The 23,157-nt window shown below is 40.5% G+C and overlaps 2 protein-coding genes across 12 annotated transcripts in view; one reads left to right on the top strand and one right to left on the bottom strand.

Moving 5' to 3' along the window:
• BRCA2 (BRCA2 DNA repair associated) overlaps window positions 1–5,998 on the bottom strand; it is a 61,151-nt gene extending 55,153 nt beyond the window's left edge. The window contains exons 1-3 of one of the 5 annotated variants that reach the window (XM_019810443.3): window positions 5,843–5,998; window positions 5,002–5,103; window positions 2,458–2,703 (exon numbers count right to left, since the gene is read on the bottom strand). In XM_019810443.3, coding sequence (XP_019666002.2) covers window positions 2,458–2,703; window positions 5,002–5,068 — 313 coding nt within the window. In that variant the 5' untranslated portion in view covers window positions 5,069–5,103; window positions 5,843–5,998. 5 annotated transcript variants of the gene reach the window in all.
• Window positions 5,999–6,096: 98 nt separating this feature from the next.
• ZAR1L (zygote arrest 1 like) overlaps window positions 6,097–23,157 on the top strand; it is a 61,451-nt gene continuing 44,390 nt past the window's right edge. For 2 of the 7 annotated variants that reach the window (XM_045051709.1, XM_045051711.1), the window contains exons 1-3: window positions 6,097–8,420; window positions 9,177–9,269; window positions 10,795–10,869. In XM_045051709.1, the coding sequence (XP_044907644.1) occupies window positions 7,755–8,420; window positions 9,177–9,269; window positions 10,795–10,869 (834 nt within the window). In that variant the 5' untranslated portion in view covers window positions 6,097–7,754. Of the gene's footprint in view, window positions 8,421–9,176; window positions 9,270–10,794; window positions 10,870–12,690; window positions 14,881–14,951; window positions 15,272–23,157 lie in introns of those variants that run through there. The other 5 variants (XM_045051733.1, XM_045051734.1, XM_004001338.6 and 2 more) reach the window with 4 other exon arrangements.

The following is a 23,157-nucleotide window of genomic DNA, read 5'->3' as shown; positions in this document are numbered from 1 at the left end:
TCCTTAATGTCTAACAAACTGCCATGCACAAAGTATGGAATATTGGTTGACTGAATGATCTCCTTTTCTGTGTTCTGCATTTCATCTGCTAAATATTCCTAAGGCTCTATCCTAAGCCTCATCATAATCAATTTCCTCAACACATGTGATGACTTTATCACTTTGTTGATTCCTATAACTTTCTTTCCTATCTGTATGCTCTCTTAAGTTTTAATCTTGTATTCCCCAAATCCTTCAGGACATCACCTTTACACCTCACCACTGTCTCAAAGGCAGTCCAAAACTCAACCTACTTTTTTTCATCCTTTCAAGCCTTTTCTGTCTTAAACCTGTTTTTCCTCCAGTGCTTAAAACGTCTACGAATGTCACCATTATATTCTTAGTTATGCTCTAAACCTGTGATTTGATCCTTTCTTTGAAATCCCTACGTCTAGGATATTGTGGGGTCTTTGCAGTTTCTATCTTCCATATCCGCTTTCACTACCACTACTCTAATTCAGGTGGTTGGCCCACTACAACCTGGACCATTATGTGTCCCTAACTGGTCTCCCTGCCTCCAGTCTTCCATTTCCATGAGAATCACCCGATTAGTTTAAAAGGTACACTTATGGGCTCTATTTCTAGTGATTCTAATTTAGTAGATTCAGATTAGGGCCTGAAATCTTCCCTTTCATTCAGGACTTCAGGAGATTCTCACAATATAGGCATCTCATTTTGAAAAACAAATCTTCAAAGATTGGGTCCAGTTATTAGGCTTTCCAAAGCAAAATAAATACTCATTTATTCTGTAAATATTTACTGAATACTCACTTTGTATGCCACTAGGTATCCAGTAACATACAAGAAAATCTTTGTCCATTACCTATGTCCTCTTTGTATGTGCATTTTCTGGTACCATGAATTTCCTCTTTCATAGTATTTATTCCACTGTAATTGCTTATTTTAAGTCTCCTCCAGTAGAAGCTAACAGTGTGACAAGGAAAACTTCCCAGAAGCACATACATAAATCAAGACCTGAAAGATGAGCTTGTTAGATAAAAAGGTAGGAAGAACTAACTAACTTCTGGACAGAGGTAACAATCTATAAAGAGCCACGGAGCAAAGTGGTTTCAAAAAGAAATTCAGTATGAACAAATGGTAAGTTACATGGGTGGGAGAGGAATTATGGCAGCATGAGGCACGAGTTAATGAGACTAGATTGAAAAAGAACCTTGTAAATCATGTTAAGGAGTTAAGATTTTATCATGAAGGCAAGGGAGGTAGTCAAAGATTTGAAGCAGGAAGTAGCATGATCAAATTTACATGTGATTTTTCTGGACAACCTATCAAATAAACTCAATTGTTTTAGTCTGGCATTAAATATCTGGCTCTAGGTGCTCTTTCTAGCCTTAGGTTATTTATTGGTCCGTTTAGACATGCAACACTCCAAACAATCTGGGGTGCCTGGGTGGCTCAGTCTGTTGAGCGACCGACTTTGGCTCAGGTCATGATCTCACAGCTTGTGAGTTCGAGCCCCGCGTCAGGCTCTGTGCTGACAGCTCAGAGCCCGGAGCCTGCTTCGGATTCTGTGTCTCGCTCTCTCTCTCTCTGCCCCTCCCCTACTCGTGCTCTGTCTCTGTGTCAGAACTGAACATTAAAAAAACAACAACAACCTGAATTACTTGACATTCTCTTAACAAACTATATCATCTTCCTCACGTTTTTCCTCTGCCTAGTACATTCATTATTACCCTGCCATCTTCAAATTTCTGGATCTCACCTATCCTTCAAGGTTTAATTCAAATAAATCACTCCCCAATTCCCCCCCAAACTTATTTATGCTCTTTCTTCTCAACTCTCACTGTACTTTTTGTACTTGGCTTTTGACACGTGCCACATTCAATCTTAGACTGCTCTTTATCTGTCTACTGTTAATTCCCCTTGACAGTAATACTCCAGAGAAAGGAGAATATGTCATTTAAATAGGTGATAAACATTTGAATGACTGAACATATAATCTTATTACATGATTGATTGGAATACCTGGCATGTATGCCAGGGAAACTGTTATCAAATCAAAAGACATTTATAGAAAATTGATAAAAATACCCTTCTCTGTCCTCTGTGATAACCTGCAGAAATAGAGTTTATTTAATTAACATCAAAACAAATCCCACTTGGTGTTTTTTTTTTTGGGGGGGGGCAGAAGAAAGATATAATTTAACAAACTAGGCAGGATATATTAAATCAAAGGAGGGAAGAAAAGGAACACTAATTAAGTACCTGCATTCTTTTATTTAATCCAAACTTACAGGCATTATTTTCATCATCTCCATTTTTCAAGTGGGGAAAGTGAAGCCGGAGAGATTGATCTGACCAGTATGATACAATTACCAATAGAGCTGGGAGTTTTAACATAGGTTTGTCTCAATTCCTGGTTCATGTTTTTCCCCTAGTCTACTGGACCACATTACTTACCCGAGTCTATTCTGTATTTACCTAATTCTTTTAAAGGAGACTGTTGGTATATTGGTGGAATCAGACCTTGCTCTTTGAATATTATTGGAGTTGAAGCCAACTGATGACAAGGTTTCCTTTGTGGGGTTTTAAACAGGTTTGGTTCATAACTGATTTTATATCCAGATTCTTCTGTGGGTTCAGAATTATAGGGTGGAGCTTCTAAACAAAGTTCTTCAAACCAGTTAAGGCTTATTGGCCCTAAATCTGTAAGAAAAATAAAAATTCCATCTTGGTTTTAATCAGTGACAGGTAAGTTCATGAACCAGTAAAGATCATAACAAAGAAAAGGATGCTTGAGATTTTGACTGTAGATTACTTTTGTTAATGCATATTAATTAAATAAGAGCAGTAATCTGTTCTCCCTCCAATCTGTAGCACGGTCTAACAAGAGTTTACAAAAGTTACAAGGTGATTGCTCCTAGCTATATTAGTTAGCTTTTCCAAAGTTTTCTTTCTCTTATATTCAGGATTCAGAAACAAGTCATTCATAGCAAGAATGCATTCCACAGATACAATTTAACTACAAAGATTACATAAAGGGATGTGACAAATCTGTAAGTACAGGAACATGAAGACTCACAAATCAAATGGAATAAAAAGACTCCCTCCTGTTAAAGAGAAATGACAAAATTTCTACTATGATCTATCTACCCTTAAAGTAGTGATTCTCAATGTGTGGTCTCTGGACTACTGGTGGTGGGGGTGAGGGTGGGGGGTAGGTCCCCAAGACAAATTCAAGAGCTCCATTAGGTCAAAACTATTTTCATGATAATACGAAGGTATCATTTCTTTTTTTCACAATGGTGACATTTGCACCCTTGGTGTGTAAAACTGATGACATCTTTGCATGAGTCAAGGCAGTGGCAATAAACGGGGCCAGTAATTGTATTCCATCATTCACGCACTTGTCAAAAACAAAACCAAAAAACCAGTCCAACTTAAAATATCACTAATGAAGCAGTAAAAATTATCTTATAAAGCCCAACCCTTGAGCACATCTTTTTAATATTCTGTGACAAAATGGAAAGTATGCATCAAGCATTTCTGCATATTAAGTACGACAGTTGTCTAGAAAAGCACAAGTGGTGAGTTATGAGCTGAATTAGCACTTTTTCATGGAAAGTCATCTTTAGTAGAAAGAACAACAAATAAGTCATTTTGAGTGGAGTGATTTGGTGAACACTTTCTCAAAAATGAAGTGAGCCTATCACTGCAGAAAAAAGTTTGTTGCCAGTGAGAAAATGACAGCTTTTAAATGGAAATTCGAATTTTGTTAAAGTTTATTAAGGCTCTGTAAGCTTATCTTCTTAATCTTAGGAGATTTTTCTGACGAGATTAGTGAATTAACACATGTGATTTTTAACGCTTAACACAATGTGTCAATATATGGAACATTTGTAATCCACAACACTGACATTTTACAATTTATCAATACACAATGTTACAACATGGATAAAAGATTTATTCAAAGTGCAAAAAAGACTAATAGAATTAAATGTAACAAGAGTATAAAAAGCTGACGATATGGTTTCCAATTCCATATTGCAACTCTTAAACCCTAACTACCACTTATCAATTTTTTGTGTATTATCAAAGAAAAATACCCACAATTAACTGAAGACTATTAAAATACTCCTTTTTCTCAACTACATTGGTGTGTGAGGCTGGCTTTTCTTTATATGCTTGTACCAAAACAACATACTGCAACGGATTAAATGTAGAAGCAGGTATGAGAATCCAGCTATCTTCTATTAAGCCAGATATTAAAGTGCAAAATTGTAGGGGCACCCAGATGGCTCAGTCCGTTAAGCATCAGACTTCTCAGGTCATGATCTCAAGGCTTGTGGTTTGAGCCCCGCCACAGGACTCTGTGCTGACAGTGTGGAGCCTGCTTTGGATTCTGTCTCCTTCTCTCTCTGCCCCTCGCCTGCTTGCGTGTGGGCTCTCTCTCAAATAAAACATTAAAAAAAATTGGAAAACAGAGCCATCCTTCTTTTTTGGGGGGCGGGAAATACGGTTATTTTTCAAAAAAATATTATTTATGTTAATATGCAATGGGTTTATCTTTAAGTGAATTGATAAACATTTTTTTTTCAAATTCTTAGCTTTAATTTCTATATGGTAGTCTGCATAAACAAAAGCTCTCTGAGGTCCTCAATCATTTTTAAGAGTTTAAGGAGTATTGAGACTAAAAAGTTTGACAACTCCTCCTGTCAAGTAACATTACCAACGCTTCTGATTTGCTAGAAGGTCTGTGCTTTAAAAGCAATTCTTCCTACTACTAATTTTAAGAGGCTGGTCTTTTGTTTATCCCCAGGGTTCTACACTTATCATTTGGCTAACCCTAAATGACCATTTTCTTAACTGGATGGATGACTCCAGAAGGAACAGTTTACAGTGTAAACAAAACCGTCAAGTATTGGATTCTTTTCAGCAAGCATGCATATTTACATATTTTTCTGAAAACATTTTCTCAAGGTAAATGATCAACTTTGTCAATACCTGCTTTATTGCACCGCGTCCTAAAAATTTCAAAAAAAGTTGGTCTCTCTTTGCATCCAATAGGCATTTTTATCTACAATATTACTCCGATGCTTGGTAACTCTGCAAAAACCAACAAACAAAAAAACACCAAATACACTTCACAGGGATGCAGTCCTTGTTAACTGACTCTAAGGTACAATCAGAAGCGGGTAAACTTGCCTAAAGTTACATTGTTTCTTTACCTCGGTCCTATCTTTTGGGACGGTAGCTGAACTCACTGCGAGGATGGGAGCGTTCCGTGTTTGTGCTGTCCAACGGAGTCGCCACTAGCCACATGAAGCATTTGAAACGGGGGAAGCGCGACTCAAGAACAGAATTTTAAACGTTTACTTTCAATTAAGTTAACTAGTCACGTGCGGCTAGGGGATGCTGTCAGTGAGGGGTCCTATGAGAGGTAACTATCTTTGGACAATTTCAAATCAGTAAATCTTCGTAATACAGCAAATGCCGGAGGGTTTAAGCAAGACAGATACAGCGTACCAGGAGCTGTAAAACATTTTCCGGAATTACGATATTCCGTTAAAGTTAACTTCATCGTCTTTCCAATCAAGGAAACTTGAGACTGGGACATCTGGGGCAGCTAAGGGGCAAATCCTGGGCGGGTGGCGGGGCCCGAAGCTGGGAAGTGGAGTCCCAAGGAAACGCCAGGGCTCGAGTCCGCTCAGCGGAGGAGCCGAACCCCCGGCCCTTTCTCCCAGTCGGTGCGAGGTTGGCACCGACCGTAGAGGGCGGGAGGCCGCGGCTCCCACCCCGGGAACGAGAGGCGTTCCCCCTCCGCCTCCACCCAGCCAACACTAACCGCCTCCGCTGGTGGAACTCTTTTTGGCCGGAGAAGGCTGACCAAAACCGCGCCGGCACCTCGACCAGAAAGCTGAGCCGCAGGCTCGTTTGCGCGGCGACCCACGGTTCTGACAACAACCAGGGCGCGGAGTCCCAGCAGCTCCGCCTCCCCCGACCCTGTTTCAGACGCTCGCGCCAAAAGCCCGCTCCCTGCGCACGTCACGCGGTGACGCCATGACGCGCACGCAACGTGCGCGCCACCCGGAAGTCAGGCTCTGCAGCGTCCGTGTGGCGAAAGCCAAGCGCTTTTTCGGCTGCTGAGCTTCTGGTCCGGAACCGCGTAAAGACGGAGCTGGGGTGCTTCTTGTCTTCTCCCTGAGCCTTCGGAGTACCAGGCCGCGCTGCTGGGGGGGCGACCGCGCACAAAGTGTACTTCGCCACTCCTCATTCCCTCTGCCCCATCTCACGTTTGGGTGACCGCTAGGGTACACGGCCTGGGGTCTTTGAAAGACCTTTGTTCTCCCCTAAGAACGGCGTCCCCTAAAGTGGCCCATCTTGGGAACCCCCAGAGTGGGCCGTGGTTGTGGCTAACTGCTTTCCCGGTTGTGTGCTCTGCATAGAGTGGAAAGGGCTGAGATTTGAAGCCAGAGGACTTTAGTTCTAGTCCCCATGTTGCTCTTACGTGGCAGATTTCCAAGATCTCTAAGCCTTGAAAAATTGTGAAATGACCGTAGCTCTCCTGCAGGTGTTCCCCTCTGCAGGCTTCCGTAGTATTTATAGTCTTACAGCGGCCAATCACCCTGTTTTGTGCCTTTCTTTAAGTCGCCTTGAAAGACTGGAATCTCTCCCCATCGTTCACAGGGTCTGTGACCTGGGTAGCAGGAAGCTTAATTACGGCTGGCTGGTATAACCTAAATTTTCTGGATTCTGGTGTGAGAGCTGCTTATAGACCTTGCTGCTGTCACAAAGCTCTTGAGCAGTAAACAATGAAACAACCTTAGATTAGACAAAGGGTGGGCTCTTCTTGGTTACGTAAGTGTCGTTTTAGTTTGATCCTTTTCTTTTGTTCTAGCAGGAAGCCTTACCAGTACAGATAGCAAAGTTTAGGATCATCTAGGTCTAAATAGCAAAGGAACACACAGCTCTGATCCTTACCCAGTTAGAGTTACCACTTAACACTCATGAGTTACTCTGCTTTGTGCTTTATAGGTAATACCACATTTAATCTTGTAATAATCCTATAAATTAGTATTGTCAGATGGGGAAACCAAATCACCTGGTTAAGTAACTTGCCTGGTAACAAGGCCCAGGTTTCAGTTCAAGTCCTTTTGATTTCGGATACCTAACTATCCTGTGATTAAGTTTCCATTTACCCTCTAAATCAGAACAATTTGCTTTTTTCACCTTTTGGGACAGTGGCCCTCAGTAGGAATGACTTAATGAGAGCTGTTGGCATACAGTACAACCTCCTGAAGTACATTTTCTCACCACATACACCTCCCCCCCATAACTTTATTCTCTTTGCTCCTGTGGTACCAGGGCCTTTACATTCATTAACTCTGCTGTGATATACTTACTTCCATATACTCTTCTAGTATGCTCAAATCATGCTAATGAAAGCACGTGTGTGTGTAAGAAGTCTAAATGAAAAACAGCTTTGAAGAAAGATTCGGGAGGAGGGAGTTGAAGGGCTAGGAAGAGCAAATAGGTATCAGGTGGACATTAGACCTCTGTGGATGGGTAGATCTCCTGTCCTCCTTTAATTAGGGAAATAGGCAGCAGCTCCCATCAGAACCTGAAATAAATGGAGAAGCTTGGAATGGACCTAAACTAACTTGATCAGGAAAAAGAAGGGTGGATGAAGGTGGAAGGCAAAACAAGGAGACAAAGCGCACTGGGGTTTGTGCTGTGCCTGGGTGCTGGGTGAGCAGATGGAACGCTTTGTCCGCGTTCCCTGTGGCTTGTACCAGGGCTATGGGAATACGATGCCTTTGGGCCAGCCAGGACTCTATGAACACAAACAGCCTGACTGGAGGCGAAACACTGGTCCCCCCACTTTCCTGGCCAGGCCTGGGTTGCTGGTGCCCGCAAATGCCTCTGACTACTGTATGGACCCTTACAAGAGGGCGCAGCTTAAGGCCATTCTCTCCCAGATGAACCCCAGCCTGAGCCTGCGGCTTTGCAAGGCCAACACCAAGGAGGTGGGGGTGCAGGTGAGTCCGCGGGTGGACAAGTCCGTGCAGTGCTCGCTGGGTTCTCGCACCTTGCGCAGCCGCTCCCCTTGGAGCGGCTCAGGTCACAAGGTACCCCTGCCGGCCTGGGGAGTCTATTCACCAGTGATAGGTCGCAGGGGCTTGATCCAGCCGCGAAAGGAGGGGGAAGACCAGGAGAGGAAGGCACTTTTGGGTCCTGCGGAGGCCAGCCAGCAGCAGCAGCAGCAGCAGTCACCACCAATGCCAAGGTCTGAAGAGGACAAACAGGAGGAGCCTTGCCAGCATGGGTTGGGGGAGGAAGGTACCCCAAACCCTCAGGAAGGGAAGAGCAAGCAGACACAGGGAGTCGGTGGAGCAGATCTGCTCCGGAAACCCAACTTCCAGGTGAATTTTCTCCTCCCTGTCCTCAGTCCTCCGCTCGCCTTATCCTCTCTTTCCTCCTTTCCATTTCTGGGGTAACAGAGGAAAAAAATCTTTCACTTTATACTTGACGAAGGAGAGGTAGTTCTGATAACATGTTTTAAATAGCCTATATGTTTTGTCACTTTTTGGTAGAATAGGGTGCTAACTTTAAGCATGTGAAACTCAGAAGTCTGGTAACCATTGCTATTGGGAATGAGGAGATAAGATGGGGTTTCAGGTCTGCCAAATATGTGACCAGATTTTCTTTTGGGGGAGATTGTGCTGGTGGCATTGTTGAAAGAACGTTAGAAAAGTTTGAAAGACAGGAGAAATAAGAATCTCAGAGTAATCCCTGAGCAATGAAATGCTAAATTAGCATAGTAGCCTTGAGGATAGGTATGAGTGAAGTTAAGGAAGCTTTTTGTTTTTTCAAGTTTATTCATTTAATTTGAGCGAGAGAGAGTGTGCAAGTGGGAGAAGGGGGGGGGGAGAGAGAGAGAGAGAGAGAGAGAGAGAGAGAGAATATCCCAAGCAGGACCTCCACTGTGTGAAGCCTGATGTGGGGCTCAATCTCACAAACTGTGAGATCATGACCTGAGCTGAAATCAAGAGTTGGATGCTTAACCAACTGAGCCACTCAGGTGGCCGGGCTTTTTGTTTTTTTATACAAAGCCACAAGGAAAGAGGATCTGGCTTTCCCCCCAAAGATTGTAAAAGACTTTTCCCCCTTATCTGCAGTTTTTGGAACCAAAATATGGCTATTTTCACTGTAAAGATTGTAAGACCAGATGGGAGAGTGCTTATGTGTGGTGCATTTCTGGAACTAATAAGGTAAGTAAAAGTGAGCGGGACATGGGAGGAGGATGGGGCAGACACAGATGTTAGAGGGAGAGCATTTCCTAATGGAACGTGACCACAATGCTGTCTCATTCATTTGGCATCCTTCGTGCCAGGCACTTTATCGGTACGTGGTTAATGTTTGAACTGAACTGAATTGGACTGTCCACATGAACACTTGAGGCTCTCAGAACTGGTGTTACATTTAGCTTGTTAGTTCTGCGGAACAGAATTGCATGTTATTTCGGTGAACTCTTGTGTCCGGTGGAACTGTCTATAATCATTTTTTAGTTGGTGTGTTTTGAACCTGTTGAGACCTTGGCTCTAGGCAATTTCCACAGTTTGTCCACAAGGTGGAGCTATAAGAGAAATAATTTATTGTAAAGGTTCGCCTTGGACAGACTTGTGTAGGCTAAGCAGTTTTTCTCTCAATTGAATTAGTTGTCAACGCATTAAGATTGGGAAAGACTTTATGATCTGCATTTCCAGTTTCCTGATTAGACTCTGGTCGCTATAGACGCGATGAAAACAGTAGGCTGGGGCGAAGCAGCTTCTCTCTCCTTTGACAGGGCTTGTGCACTTCATTTTGCAACAGCTGACATCTGGTCTATCTCATTAACTTCAACAAGCATTTGAGTTGGAGTCCCCTGTGCTTTCACGTTTTAGGTACTGCTTTTCTGGCTAAAGGCCTGTAGAAGGAGCGGGTAAGGAGGTGTGCTAAGACCTGAATGAAAACTTGACTTTTCATATTAGCCATTTACTAGACCCTGGAAGCAAATAGGTTTTTATACTATGCCAGAAGAAAAACAGTGGGTTTAATGAACACGCTCTGAGATGCTAGGATAAAAGGAACAAGACCTAGGACTCCTCCTTAAGAAATTTATTCTCCTAGGAGATAAGATGCAATGTGGTGATAGACACAGTGGCATTTGTGTCCTGGAAGTGATGCAGAAATAACACAGGAGGCGGCTGATTAACCCTGTCAGAGGGAAGGCATCATGATGTCCAGGCAGGATTTTTGAGGCTAACTAGGAGGAGTTCACCAACTGAAGCAGGGAGAAACTGTGCACCAGAGAATGCAGAGTTGAGAAACAATATGTGTGGGTGGTAACTATAAATAATTTGAAGTTCAAGTGGGGAAATAATGAGAAAATGAAAAAGTAGAAGCTAATAGACTAAGACAGAAAGCAAAGGTCGAGGGTTTGGCCTTCATGCAATGAATAAAATTATAATAGTTACTTCCCATTGAAGATTTTTACTGTGGTACTTTGTGTACATTAATGGTTGCCAGAATTATAGAAAAAGCAAGTGGTAGTATCTCAATTTTACAGGTAAGGAAATGAGGTTCAAAGAGTGAGAAAAAGGGACTGATAGCACTACTTAAGACCTCAGGGTAGAGGCTGGGCAAAAGCAGGGCACAAAGTGGGGAAGAGATTACTTAAGAACTGGGAGCCTAAGGTACATATAATCTTGTGTGTGTATATATATGTATATATAAAAACCCCTTATTTCTCTTTAGGTTTATTTCAAACAACTGTGTTGCAAATGCCAAAAGAGTTTTAACCCTTACCGAGTAGAAGCAATCCAATGTCAGGTAAGCATGTAGAGCACTTTTATTGAGTCTATAAGGTTACCATTCTTAAATATGAAGCTTCTGTGGCAAAATGTTAGGATTTGATAGATTGGGTATTTGAATAGGAATGTTAAGTTTTCTATACCTTGAATTTTTATAACATTTTAGAAAAATAAATTCTGGATTTTGGGGGGTGTAGGAGAGGAGACATTGACTCTTAAGTTGCTTTATACGGTATATTTATGTATGGGCCATATATGTTTATCAAACACCCTTTGTGTAATTTGGATGTAGTAATTTTTTTTGAGTTTTTAAATTTTAATCCCAGTTAGTTAACATATAGTGTTACATTAATTTCAGGTGTATGATATAGTGTTTCAGTAATCCCATATGGAGGTAGTAACTTAATAGGGAACCTGTATTAAGCTTTTACTATGTACCAGACTTTGGGCTAAGTGCTTTACATGCATTATCTCCTGTAATCTAAACTTTGAGGTAGGTGTTATCCCCATGTTCCAGACCAGAAGGCTAAAGTTGATGAAGAAATAATTTGCCCAAGTGTAAGCAAGTAGTAAATATTAGAACTTTGGTCATATTTTATGGTGTGTCCAGGGTCTAGGAAGTCACAGAATTAGGTCTCTAAAACACCTTGTAGGAGACCTCTTTTTAAACTTTTCAGAGAAGTATGGCATAGTTGGTTTTCATAACTGAGACATTTTTAAGATCTCAATCCTTCACTTAAAAATATTTTTTGTCCTACTTAGGAATAAATATTTAAAAAACTAGTCTAACAGTTTATGAATGGTTTACCTTTATGTTTTCTAGTTGGACATTCTCATTTATTCTGTTTATGTTGAATATAATGTAGGTTTAAATATATTTTCTTATATTTCTCTTGTGTTCCATTGAAGTGACTTTTTTTAAATAAAAAAATAATTTCCCATCTCTATTTATTATCTTGGTAGTTATTCATTGTTTGCTATTCTTCTGGCAGTTACCTTAGACGTTCCAACATGATTCTTTGACCTATCAAAGTCTGCATAAATCATTAATAATACCTCTCCTTGACAATACAATGAACTTAGAACACTCTAACTCCTTATCACCTCATCCTAATTTATATACTACTGTTGTATATTTTAATTTTAAACATCGTAAGGCGTTATTTTATATAGTCATTCATTTAGCTTTAGGTACACATATTTCCTTTCTGCTGCTCTTCATTCCTTTTTGTATCTGGGACCACTTTTCTTTTACATGAAGAATATGTTTTAATATTTACTGTAGCACAGGTCTGAAGGTGACACATCCTCTTTTGCCTGGATGATGGTTTAAAGGATAATTTTGCTGGGTATAGAATTTTTAGGTTGGCAGTAGTTTTCTTTCTGCTCTTTAAGGGTATGACCTTTATTGTTTTTGAAGTTGGTTATTAGCATTACTAATTCCCCTTCTTAAATCTACTTGCTTTTAAGATCTTTCTCTCTGCTTTGTTTTTCGGTAGTTTTACAGTTAGATGCCTAGTTGTGGTTTCTTTGTATTTATCTGGTTGAGATTCATAGCATTTCTTGAATCTATAGCTTGAAGATTGTTACCTCTTTTGGAAAATTATCAGCTATAATCTCTTAAAATATTACTTACACCCCCATTATCTCTCTATTCCAGTTACTCATATTAGACCTTTAACCGTATCCCTTATGCCTTTTATGTTCTTTTCTGTATTTCCTATGCTTTTGTCCCCCTTTGCTCCAGTTTGTATATCATCTACTAAAATAAACCTAAAAAAATTTTTAAAAATGTATTTTACAAAACCTCTGAGGTTAATGCTCTTTATCTCCCTTTTAGAAATGAAAACTTAGAGGTTAAATAGCTTCTCAAAGTTACAAGATAAAGAGTGAAAGGATTTTATCAGGTAGGTCTATTTCACATTTGAAGCAACCAGTGGAATAAGGCTGTAAGATAGGCCCTTGAATGAGATCTGTTAAAATGCTAAGAAACTTACACTAAAGGAAACTTATTTCACCTATGTCCCTCATAATCATTTGTATCTTAGCACACACTTTTAAATAAAGAGGCATAACATTACAGTCTCAGTAACTCCTCCCTGTTTGCAAATTTCAAGTACTCAGTCAGTGCTATGTAATGATCACATTTAAACAGAATTAGCTTAAGGTTTTGCCAAAATGTTGATGCTTCAAGGTTCCATAAGAGGGGGGGGAAAAACATCAGCCAATGGACATTTTACCCCGTAGTGCCCCATCTCTCACTCTGTCTTCCGTTTCTCTAATTCTTTCTTCAGCTATTTCCAATCTGCTATTAAATCCATCTGTTGAGTTGATTTAAATTACTCTATTTTCAGTGCTATAATTTTTGTCTTTAAAAAATAACTTCCAGTTTTCTGCTGAACTTACCAGTCTTCTTTCTTTGAACATGTTAAGCATAATTATCTTAAAATCTGTACTACTTAACTCCATTAACTTAATACTCTATGGTTCTGTTGCTGTCATTGTCATTTTCCATGTTTTTCAAATTTGTTGTTATATCTCCTCATGTACCTCATATGATTATTTTTGATTGAGTGTTGACTAGTGAATATGAAGAATTACAGTGATAATTTGAGGCCTAGGATAGTATCTTCCTTCACAGAAGATTTGCTTGCTTCTGGTGGGAAGATAAGGACATTAACAATTAGATTGCTATTTTCTAAACAGGGTTGAGCTATTTTGAAACTGGGCTTTAGCATCTGTAAAAGCTGGTCAATTTTTGGTTCATCTTTATTCTTAGGTTGTAACCTTTCAGGGTCCCAACACAAAACCTGAACTGTTTACCAGGTCTTTCCCATTTTGGCATATTTAAGATTATCCATCAGCTACATTGTTAAACTTCCTTTCAGCTTTTCACTGTCCTTCATTTCTTCCAGAATTGGCAGACCTTTAGGGAGGAAATAGTCCTAAATGTCAGGCTCCCCTCCACTTCTGGGTTTCTTTCTCTAATGCTTTGATAATTCTGTAGTGCTTCAAATAGTTATTTTTAAAAGTTATTTCTTTAGCTCAGCTTTTCTAGTTATCCTAAGCACGTGGCTTGGTCAAAACTACCTAGTACACCATTGCCAGAAACAGAAACCTACCTTTAGAGTAAATCCTTATTTATTTATATTTTTATTTATTTTTTCCACAGTAAGAGTATTGTGAGGATTAAATAAATTTATATAAAGTACTTAGAATAGTGCATGCAGCAAACACCATGTGAATAGTAGCTACTAGAATTTTCTTATAAGGATGCATACTTGTCACTGGAAGAGTGGAAGTTATAAATGTACAATGTTTCATAAATAATTTAGACTTTGATTGGCAAAATGAAGATTCCTAGTTCCACAATATAAATTGTAAAGCTTGACTTTTTTTAGCTATGGTCACGTGCAGAAAATAGAGCAGTGGTCAATTTTAAAGATAAGCAGGGTTGAGAGGGTGTACGAGGGCAGTATACTGGTCTCCATGGGGTGTGATTTTTTTTTTTTTAATTTTTATTTATCAGAAGACCGAATGTGATAATGGTTAAGAACACTTTATAGTGAAGGTAAGGCATTTCTGGAGCAAGAAGAGAATTAGCTTCCTCTACAGTACCCTTCCCCCTAGTTGTGACAACCAAAAAGCATCTCCAGACATTGCCAGATGTCTGCTGGTGGGTACAGTACAGCTGGTTGAGACGCTGCTCTAATGCTTTCAAATATTCCAGCCTAGATAATCAAATCGCTTAATACTTACTCACTGCCTCTCACCCCTACCTGGCTACAGATGTAAAAACCTATTAGTGAAGAAATTCTATAAACTCTAACTTCTCAAACCTTTTTCTGTCATGAGATCCTCTTGGTTGGCTTAGCAGTATTGTCTCAAATACCATCTTTGCTCTTTGTTCTTGAAAAATGCATAGCATTTAATGGGATGTGAGTATCTCTGTACAACTTGGTCTAGGACTTCTCATAGGACTCAAAGGAAGATGACGATATCAAGGATAGGGATGGTGGGGAGAAGTATTTTAATTTGAGGATTATATTTGAAACACTGATTTAATTATTTAGTGTCCAAACTGTTCCTTGTTTTCTAAAGACCTGTTCAAAGTCTCGTTGTTCCTGTCCTCAAAAGAAAAGACACATTGATCTAAGGAGGCCGCATCGACAGGAACTGTGTGGTCGCTGCAAAGACAAGAGATTCTCCTGTGGCAATACTTACAGCTTTAAATACATCATGTGACAGGCAGTATGACTTGTACAGGACACCCAAACTTTCCTTGTAACTTACGGTACTGTTCCTTTTTTGCAACTTAGCTCTGACCTGGTATTGGAAAATGGACTAGGCTTTTGTACTTTTTGTAGGTTGCTTAACAATGTACAGTGTGAGTAGAATAAAATAAATGCATGTAAAATAGACCATGAAGGCACATTAATTGGTGATCTCGGGGTAAAAACATCCATACAGTATTGGGAAATGGTAGATACTGTCACTTACATGAAGGGAACAATAGTCATTTGACAAACTTTTATCAGCTGGTTGTTCTAAGCACTGGAAATACAGAGATGATGAGGGGCAAGGTCCTGGCCTTCAGCTATACATAATAATTGTAGCAAATGCTTAAACAGCATTTATTATGTGCTATGGATTGTAACTCATTATAGCAGCCATATTAAGTGCAAACTATTATACCCCCTCTTAAGAGATAAGGAGAGGGAGCCACAGAGAGATCAAAGTGTAGAGCCAGGATTTGAACCCACATGGACTCTGACTTGCTCCATAGCTTGAACTACTGCATATATATGCACGTACGTATATTTATACATGTATATATACATACATACGTGTGTATGTATATATACGTATGTATACATATATATACTCCTATAAATACACCTATATATGTGTACATATAAGATATATGTATTTTTTTCAGATTCAAATGTGGTAAGTGCTGTGAAGGGAACAGTGCTGTGATAGAGTGAGCTTTTAGGTAGGGTGGTTGGGATGAGGCAGCATGAGAATGGAGACCTGCAGGATAAGGGAGCTTAGAGAAAAGAAGATGGTCTTGACCCAAGGGAACAGAAAGCGCCAAGTCTCTGATCTGAGCAGGTAGGCCACGTTCTTGGCATGGCCCAGGAATAGGAGCCCCTAAGACTAATGTAGGACAGAAGCTGGAGAAGACAGGGCTCAAGTTACAAACAGTTCTTTTGGCCTTAGCAAGCCTATGGCAGCCCATGAAGCAGTTTCAACAAGACATGACATCAGATTCTTACTTTAAAAAACTCTCTCTGTCAGGGAAAGACCAGGTAGAGTGGAAGGTGGGAGACCACTTAGGAGGTTCACGAATGCACAGGCAAAATGGTGGCTCAGACAAGGGTGGTGGCCATGGAGATGGAGGGAAGTACATCAATTCGAGATAATGTTGGAGTTATACAGGATTGGAAGTGGATGATGCAGAAATAAATGACTTTGATTTTCCTACTTTTTTTTTAAAGTTTATTTTGAGAGCGAGAGAGAGAGAGAGAGAGAGATCAGGAGCAGGGGAGGGGCAGAGAAAGAGGGAAAGAGAGAATCCCAAGAGTCTCCTCATTGTCCACACAGAACCCCACACAGGGTTCAAACTTCAAAACCATGAGATCGTGGCCTAAATTGATACCAAGAATTGGACGTTCACCTGCCTGAGCCACCCAGGCACCCTGAAATAAATGACTTTTAGATTTCTACATTTAGCTATGGGGCAGATGGAATTGAGAGGTATAACATTTAGGAGCAGGCTGTGAAGTCTTACTACCTAATTTAAAATCCTGGGTGTGGCAGATGTATGATTATGGACAAATCATGTGAATACCTTAAAGCTATGGCAGGTTCAGTTTCAGACCACCACAGTTAAGTATCTCAATAAAGTGAGTCAAATGAATTTTTTTTTTTAGTGCATATAAAAGCTGTGTTTACATATACTGTGATTTATACTGTAGTCTCTTAAGTGTGCGATAGCATTATTACTAACAAAAATGTATATACCTAATTCAAAATCCCTTTATTGTTGCAAAGTGCTAGACATCATCTGAGCTTTTAGTGAGTTGTAATTTTTGCTGGGAAGGTCTTGGCTTGATGTTGATGGCTGCTCGCTGATTAGGATTGTGCTTGCCTGCTGACTGATTAGGGTGGTTGGTGTGGCTGTGGTAATTTCTTAAAATAAGATAACAGTGAAGTTTGTGCCCCATCCATTGACTCTTCCTTTCATAAATAGTTTCTCTGTAGCATGTGATAGCATTTTACCCACAGTAGAACTTCTTTCAATATTGGGGTCAATCCTCTCAAACTATACAGCTGCTTTATCAACTAAGTTGACATAATACTCTAAATTCCTCATTGTCATTTCAACAATATTCACAGCATTTTCACCAGGAGTAGATTCCATCACAAGAAACCATTTTTATTGCTCATTCATCAGAAGCAATTGCTCCTCCATTAAAGTTTTCTCATGAGATTGCAGCAATCCGGTCACATCTTGAGGCTCCACTCTTAACTCCAGTTCTCTCGTTATTTCCACCATATCTGCAGTTACTTCCTTCACTGAAGTCTTGGATCCCTCAAAGTCATCCATGAGGGTTGGAACAAACTTCCTCCAAACTCCTAGTGATGTTGGTATCTTCTCATAAATCACGAATGTTCTTACTGGCATCTAGAATGGTGAATCCTTTTCAGAAGTCTTTCCATTTACTTTGCCCACATCCATCAGAGGAGTCACAACTATGACAGCTATAGCCGTATGAAGTGTGTTTCTTAATTTTTTTAATGACATTGATTCATTTTTGAGAGGCCGAGACGCAGCACAAGCAGGGGAGGGGCAGAGAGAGTGGGAGATAGAGAATCTGAAGCAGACTCCAGGCTCTGAGCTGTCAGCACAGAGCCCGATACAGGGCTGGAACCCACAAACTGTGAGATCATGACCTGAGCCGAAGTTAGATGCTAGAAGTGTATTTAAGATTTGAAGGTCAGAATTCTTCCTCTATCTATGGGTTGTAGAATGGATTGTATGTTAGGTGTGAAAAGAACCTTAATGTCATTGTACGTTTCCATCAGGTTTCTTGGGTGACCAGGTACATTGTCCGTGAGCAGTAATATTTTGAAAGGGATCTTTTTCTGAGCAGTAGGTCTCAATAGTGGGCCTGAAATGTTCAGTAGAACATGTTGTAAACAGATGTGCTGCCATCCGGGCTTTATTGTTCCATTTACAGAGCACAGGCAGAGGACATTTAGCATAATTCTTAAGGGCCCTAGGATTTTCAGAATGATAAATGAGCATTGCCTTCAGTCTCGAACCAGTTGCATTGACCCGTAGCCAGAGAGTCAGCCACACATTGACTTCTCTCTAGTTCTGAAAGTCCTCAATGGCCTCTTCTTCCAACAGAAGGCTGTTTTGTCTATATTGACAATCTGTTGTGTAGTGTAGCCACCTTCATGAATTATTTTAGGCAGATCTTCTGGATCACTTGCTGTTGCTTCTACACCAGTGCTTACAGCTTCACCTTGCACTTTTACGGAGATGGCTTCTTTCCTTAAACCTCCTGAACCCACCTCTGCTGGTTTTAAACTTGTGTAGCCTCCTTACCTCTCTCTGCTTTCATAGAATTAGAGTTAGGGCCTTGCTCTGGATCAGGCTTTGGCTTAAGGGAATATTGTGGCCGGTTTGATCTATCCAGACACTTAAACTTTCTCCGTATCTGCAATAAGGCTATTTCACTTTCTTATTTGTGTCTTCACTGGCGTAGCACTTTTAATTTCCTTTGAGAACCTTTCCTTTGCACTCACAACTTGGCTACCTCTTTGGCACGAGAGACCTAGCTTTGGGCCTATCTCGGCTTTTGACATGCCTTCCTCACTGAGCTCTATCATTTCTAGCTTTTGACTTAAAGTGAGAGGTGAGTGACTCGTCCTTTCACTTGAACACCTAGAGGCTACTGTAGGGTTACTCACTGACATAATTTCAATATTGTGTCTCAGGCAGAAGGGAGACCTGAGGAGAGTGAGAGAGATGGGGGGGATGGCTTGTTGGTGGTACAGTCAGAATACATCCGACATTTACTGGTAGTTTTTTATTTTGTGGGCTAAGCTTGTGGCACCCCGAGACATTACCATAGTAACATCAAAGATTACTGATAAAAGACCATCAAAAAATGTGGTGAAAAGGTAGAAATATTGTGAGAATCACCAAAATGTGACATACTCACAAAGTGAGTAAATGCTGTTGGAAAAAATGGCACCAAGTCTTGCTTGACAGAGTTGCCACAAACCATCAATTTGTTAAAACGAAAACAAACCGTATCTGCAAAGGGCAGTAAGATGAAGCCCAATCAGACAAAGTATGCCTGTACTTAACTCTCCATGTCTCACTTACTCTTCTGTAAAATGGGAACAATAATCGTACCTGTCCCTTAGCGGTAGTATGAGGACTAAAGGAGCTGATACATGTTCTGCATTGAGGATCATACCAATATCATTGTGAGGGCTTGGTAAATTGAATTTTTACTTTGGTGGAACTCAGTAGTGAGATGGGGAGAGTTTCTTTTTCAACACACTAGGTTTGAAATATTTGAGACCTCCAAATGCACATGTCCTGTAGGCTGTTGAGTATATGAATTTGGGATTTAGGAGAGCTGTCAGAGCTATGGCAGAGATTTGAAGATAAAAAAAATAGAGTTCTTAAAGCCTTGGATCTGGACAGGACCACGTGGGAAGAAAGTACAGCCCAAGGCTCTGGGGCACATGAACATTTACAGCAACGATCCCAAAACGTTCATGTTCCAGGAGTTATCTGGTGATCATGTTAATTGAGGAGTGTGATTGAGTAGGTTTGGGGTCTGAGTCTGCAAACCTAACAAACTCCCAGATGCTATCAATGCCCCTGGTCTTCTGGATCACACTTAGAGTAACAAGAGGTTAGAGATAAAATAGGAGGTCAAGAGGGATAGGAAGAGGATGGTGTCATGAAAGCAAAGCTAAAACAGGATTTTGAGGCTGGTTGAGTCCATACCTGTGGTGAGTGAGAAAGATGCAGATAGACATCTCTGTTGGAATGGTGACGTGAAGGTTGCTGGTGATCTTGAAAGGAGAAGTTTTGATAGAATGGTAGGATGGAAGCCAGAGTAAAGAAAGTCAAGACCGTGAATAGAGATAATATTTTGGAGAAGTTTTGCTGTTAAAAAACTGAGAAATTGGAGATAGCCAGAAGGGCTTTTGAGGGGAATGTGAGGCATTAAGTTTGTACGTTAATGGAAATAATTCAGTAGAGAGAAGTTGATGATACAGCTGATAAAGGATCTGCCCATAGAAGCAAAGCCTTTGAGAGGGAGAAGAGATGAAATCCAGAGCACAAGTGGAGTGATTAGGTCTGAGTGGAAAGAGTAAATTTTTTTAAATTAATTTTTTAATGTACACCCAAGTTAGCATATAATGCAACAATGATATCAGGAGTAGATTCCTTAATGCCCCTTACCCATTTAGCCCATCCCCCCTCCCACAACCCCTCCATCAACCCTCTGTTTGTTCTCCATATTTGAGAGTCTCTTAGGTTTTGTCCTCCTTCCTGTTTTTATATTATTTTTGCTTCCCTTCCCTTATGTTCATCTCTTTTGTATCTTAAAATCATCACATTCCAGTGATGTCATGATATATCTTTCTCAATTTCACTTAGTGTAATACCCTCCAGTTCCATCCATGTAGTTGCAAATGGCAAGATTTCATTCTTTTTGATTGTCGAGTAATACTCCGTTGTATATGTATACCACATCTTCTTTATGCATTCATCCATCAATGGGCATTTGGGTTCTTTCCATACTTTGGCTATTGTTGATAGTGCTGCTATAAACATTTGGGTGCATGTGCCCCTTTGAATCAGGGGCACTGCTGTATCCTTTGGATAAATACCTAATAGTGCAAATGCTGGGTCGTAGGGTAGTTCTATCCTTAATTTTTTGAGGAACCTCCATATTGTTTGCCAGAGTGGCTGCACCAGCTTGCATTCCCACCAACAATGCAAAAGAGATCCTCTTTCTCCACATCCTCGTCAACATCTGTTGTTGCCTGAGTCATTAATGTTAGCCATTCTGACAGGTGTAAGGTGGTATCACATTGTGGTTTTGATTTGTATTTCCCTGATGATGAGTGATGTTGAGCATTTTTTCATGTGTCTGTCAGCCATCTGAATGTCTTCTTTGGACAAGTGCCTATTCATTTCTTTTGCCCATTTCTTCACTGGATTATTTGTTTTTTGGGTGTTGAGTTTGATAAGTTCTTCGTAGATTTTTGGATACTATCCCTTTATCTGATATGTCATTTGAAAATATCTTCTCCCATTCCATCTGTTGCCTTTTAGTTTTGCTGATTGTTTCCTTCTCTGTGCAGAAGCTTTTTATTTTGGTGAGGTCCCAAGTGTTCATTTTTGCTTTTGTTTCCCTTGCCTCCAAAGTTGTGTTAAGAAGTTGCTGCAGCCGAGGTCAAAGAAGTTTTTGCCTGCTTTCTCCTCTAGGATGTTGACAGCTTCCTGTCTTACATTTAGGTCTTTCATCCATTTTGAGTTTATTTTTGGATATGGTGTAAGAAAGTGGTCCAGGTTCATTTTTCTGCATGTCGCTGTCCAGTTTTCCCAGCATCATTTGCTGAAGAGATTGTCGTTATTCCATTGGATGTTCTTTCCTGCTTTGTCAAAGATTAGTTGGCCATACGTTTGTGGGTCCATTTCTGGGTTCTCTATTCTGTTTCAATATTCTATTGGAAAGGATGGAGCACCTAGAACATGGGGCTAAAGACAGGCTTATGGATTTGGGGGTGAAGATGAGACCCTGTGATTTGTGTCATTTACTCAATGCATTATGAAGCAAAGTCTTCAGCTGAGGTGGGATAGGAAGGGAAAGGCATGGGAAGCTGATGAGGAAAAAGCAAGGTAGAAGAAAGTACTAGGAATTTGACATTATCAGGAAAGGGTAATTGTAGGATTTTCTGATAGCTTTGGGAGCTCATTTGGAGACTTGGTGCTATTTGAACTAGGTTTGCTTGCAGTTGTGTTCTAGAAATGTCACATGTAAACAAATCTGGTGCAGGTGTGGAAAGTGTAGACCATAGTTGTAACTAGTTGAGTGTGATAGGTGTAAGATATTTGAGAATGTCAGCAAGGGAGTGATTATAGTCCCTGAAATTGAAACTTGTTCAGCAGAGAGCAGCTAGGGGATGGGTACTGGGAAAAGTAGTGAGTTCTACAGATTATTATTCACGATGGGAAAAGAACAATGAGATCAGGTAGGGGCTAGAGTAAAAGGGAACTGGAAGGATTCCTGAGTGGGGTGCTGAAAGGTGAGATCCTGCAGCTGGTAGACTTAGTGCTGCTGATAGGGTTTTAGTATAGCTGTGAAATTGGGTGGTCAAGGTGGAGTAGAGGGGTGAAGACCTCTGAAGGTAAAAATGCTAAAACTGATGGGACAAAATTTTCTGTGGGTCATGCATGAGGATGTTGGGAGTCCCTAAGAACAGTATCAGAAGTTGGGGTGAAGAAGGTAGTGAGCAATTACCTATAGTTTTAGGGGGTGTGAACAGGAGGGTTTTTGATCAGCAGATATCAACCACAGCTGTCACTTAAAATCATAGGAAGAACTTTATAAATTTACTAAGGCAGAGCCCTCCCTTCAGGGTTTGATTTAAAGAGTCTGGGGTGGGGCCTGTGCCTTTGAATCTTTAACAAGTTTCCTTAATGATTCTATTGTACAGCCAAGGTTCACAACCACTCCTGTGGTGATGGTGATTGGGTTGGGGAAGGACTGCTAATACAGCTGGGTGGCATGAATTTCCAAGTCTCTGGACTTTTTGAAATAGAAGTGAGGAGAAAAGGGTTGGAAATAGTAGAGAGGAGCAAGGGGGAGTTTTCTCAACATCATTGCTCAGGAACTTCCAGAAGTTGGTGGCAGGAGGTGAAAGTTCTTGGAACCTGAATTAGTGCACAATGCTAGGGCAAGAGATTGCTGTTAAAATCAGTGTCTGGGCTGGAAGAGATGGTCACAGAAGGAAGCATCTGCTGAGAAACTGATCTGTAAGTGGACTTCAGTGAATTCTAGCCAGTCCCTTCCTGTGACCTCAAATACAAAGTCACAAATCGATGACAGATTTGGGGTCGAATCACTAAACAAATTGTGTATATTGAAAAACAATGGGTAGTGTGCTTTAGAAGAAAGAAAGAACACTTGGGGCACCTGGGTGGCTCAGTCAGTTGAGTGTCTGACTTCGGCTCAGGTCATGATCTCATGGTTTG

Source organism: Felis catus, chromosome A1, assembly GCF_018350175.1.
Source record: "Felis catus isolate Fca126 chromosome A1, F.catus_Fca126_mat1.0, whole genome shotgun sequence".
In the NCBI taxonomy this organism is placed as follows: domain Eukaryota; kingdom Metazoa; phylum Chordata; class Mammalia; order Carnivora; family Felidae; genus Felis; species Felis catus.
This window is presented reverse-complemented; position numbering and strand designations above follow the sequence as displayed.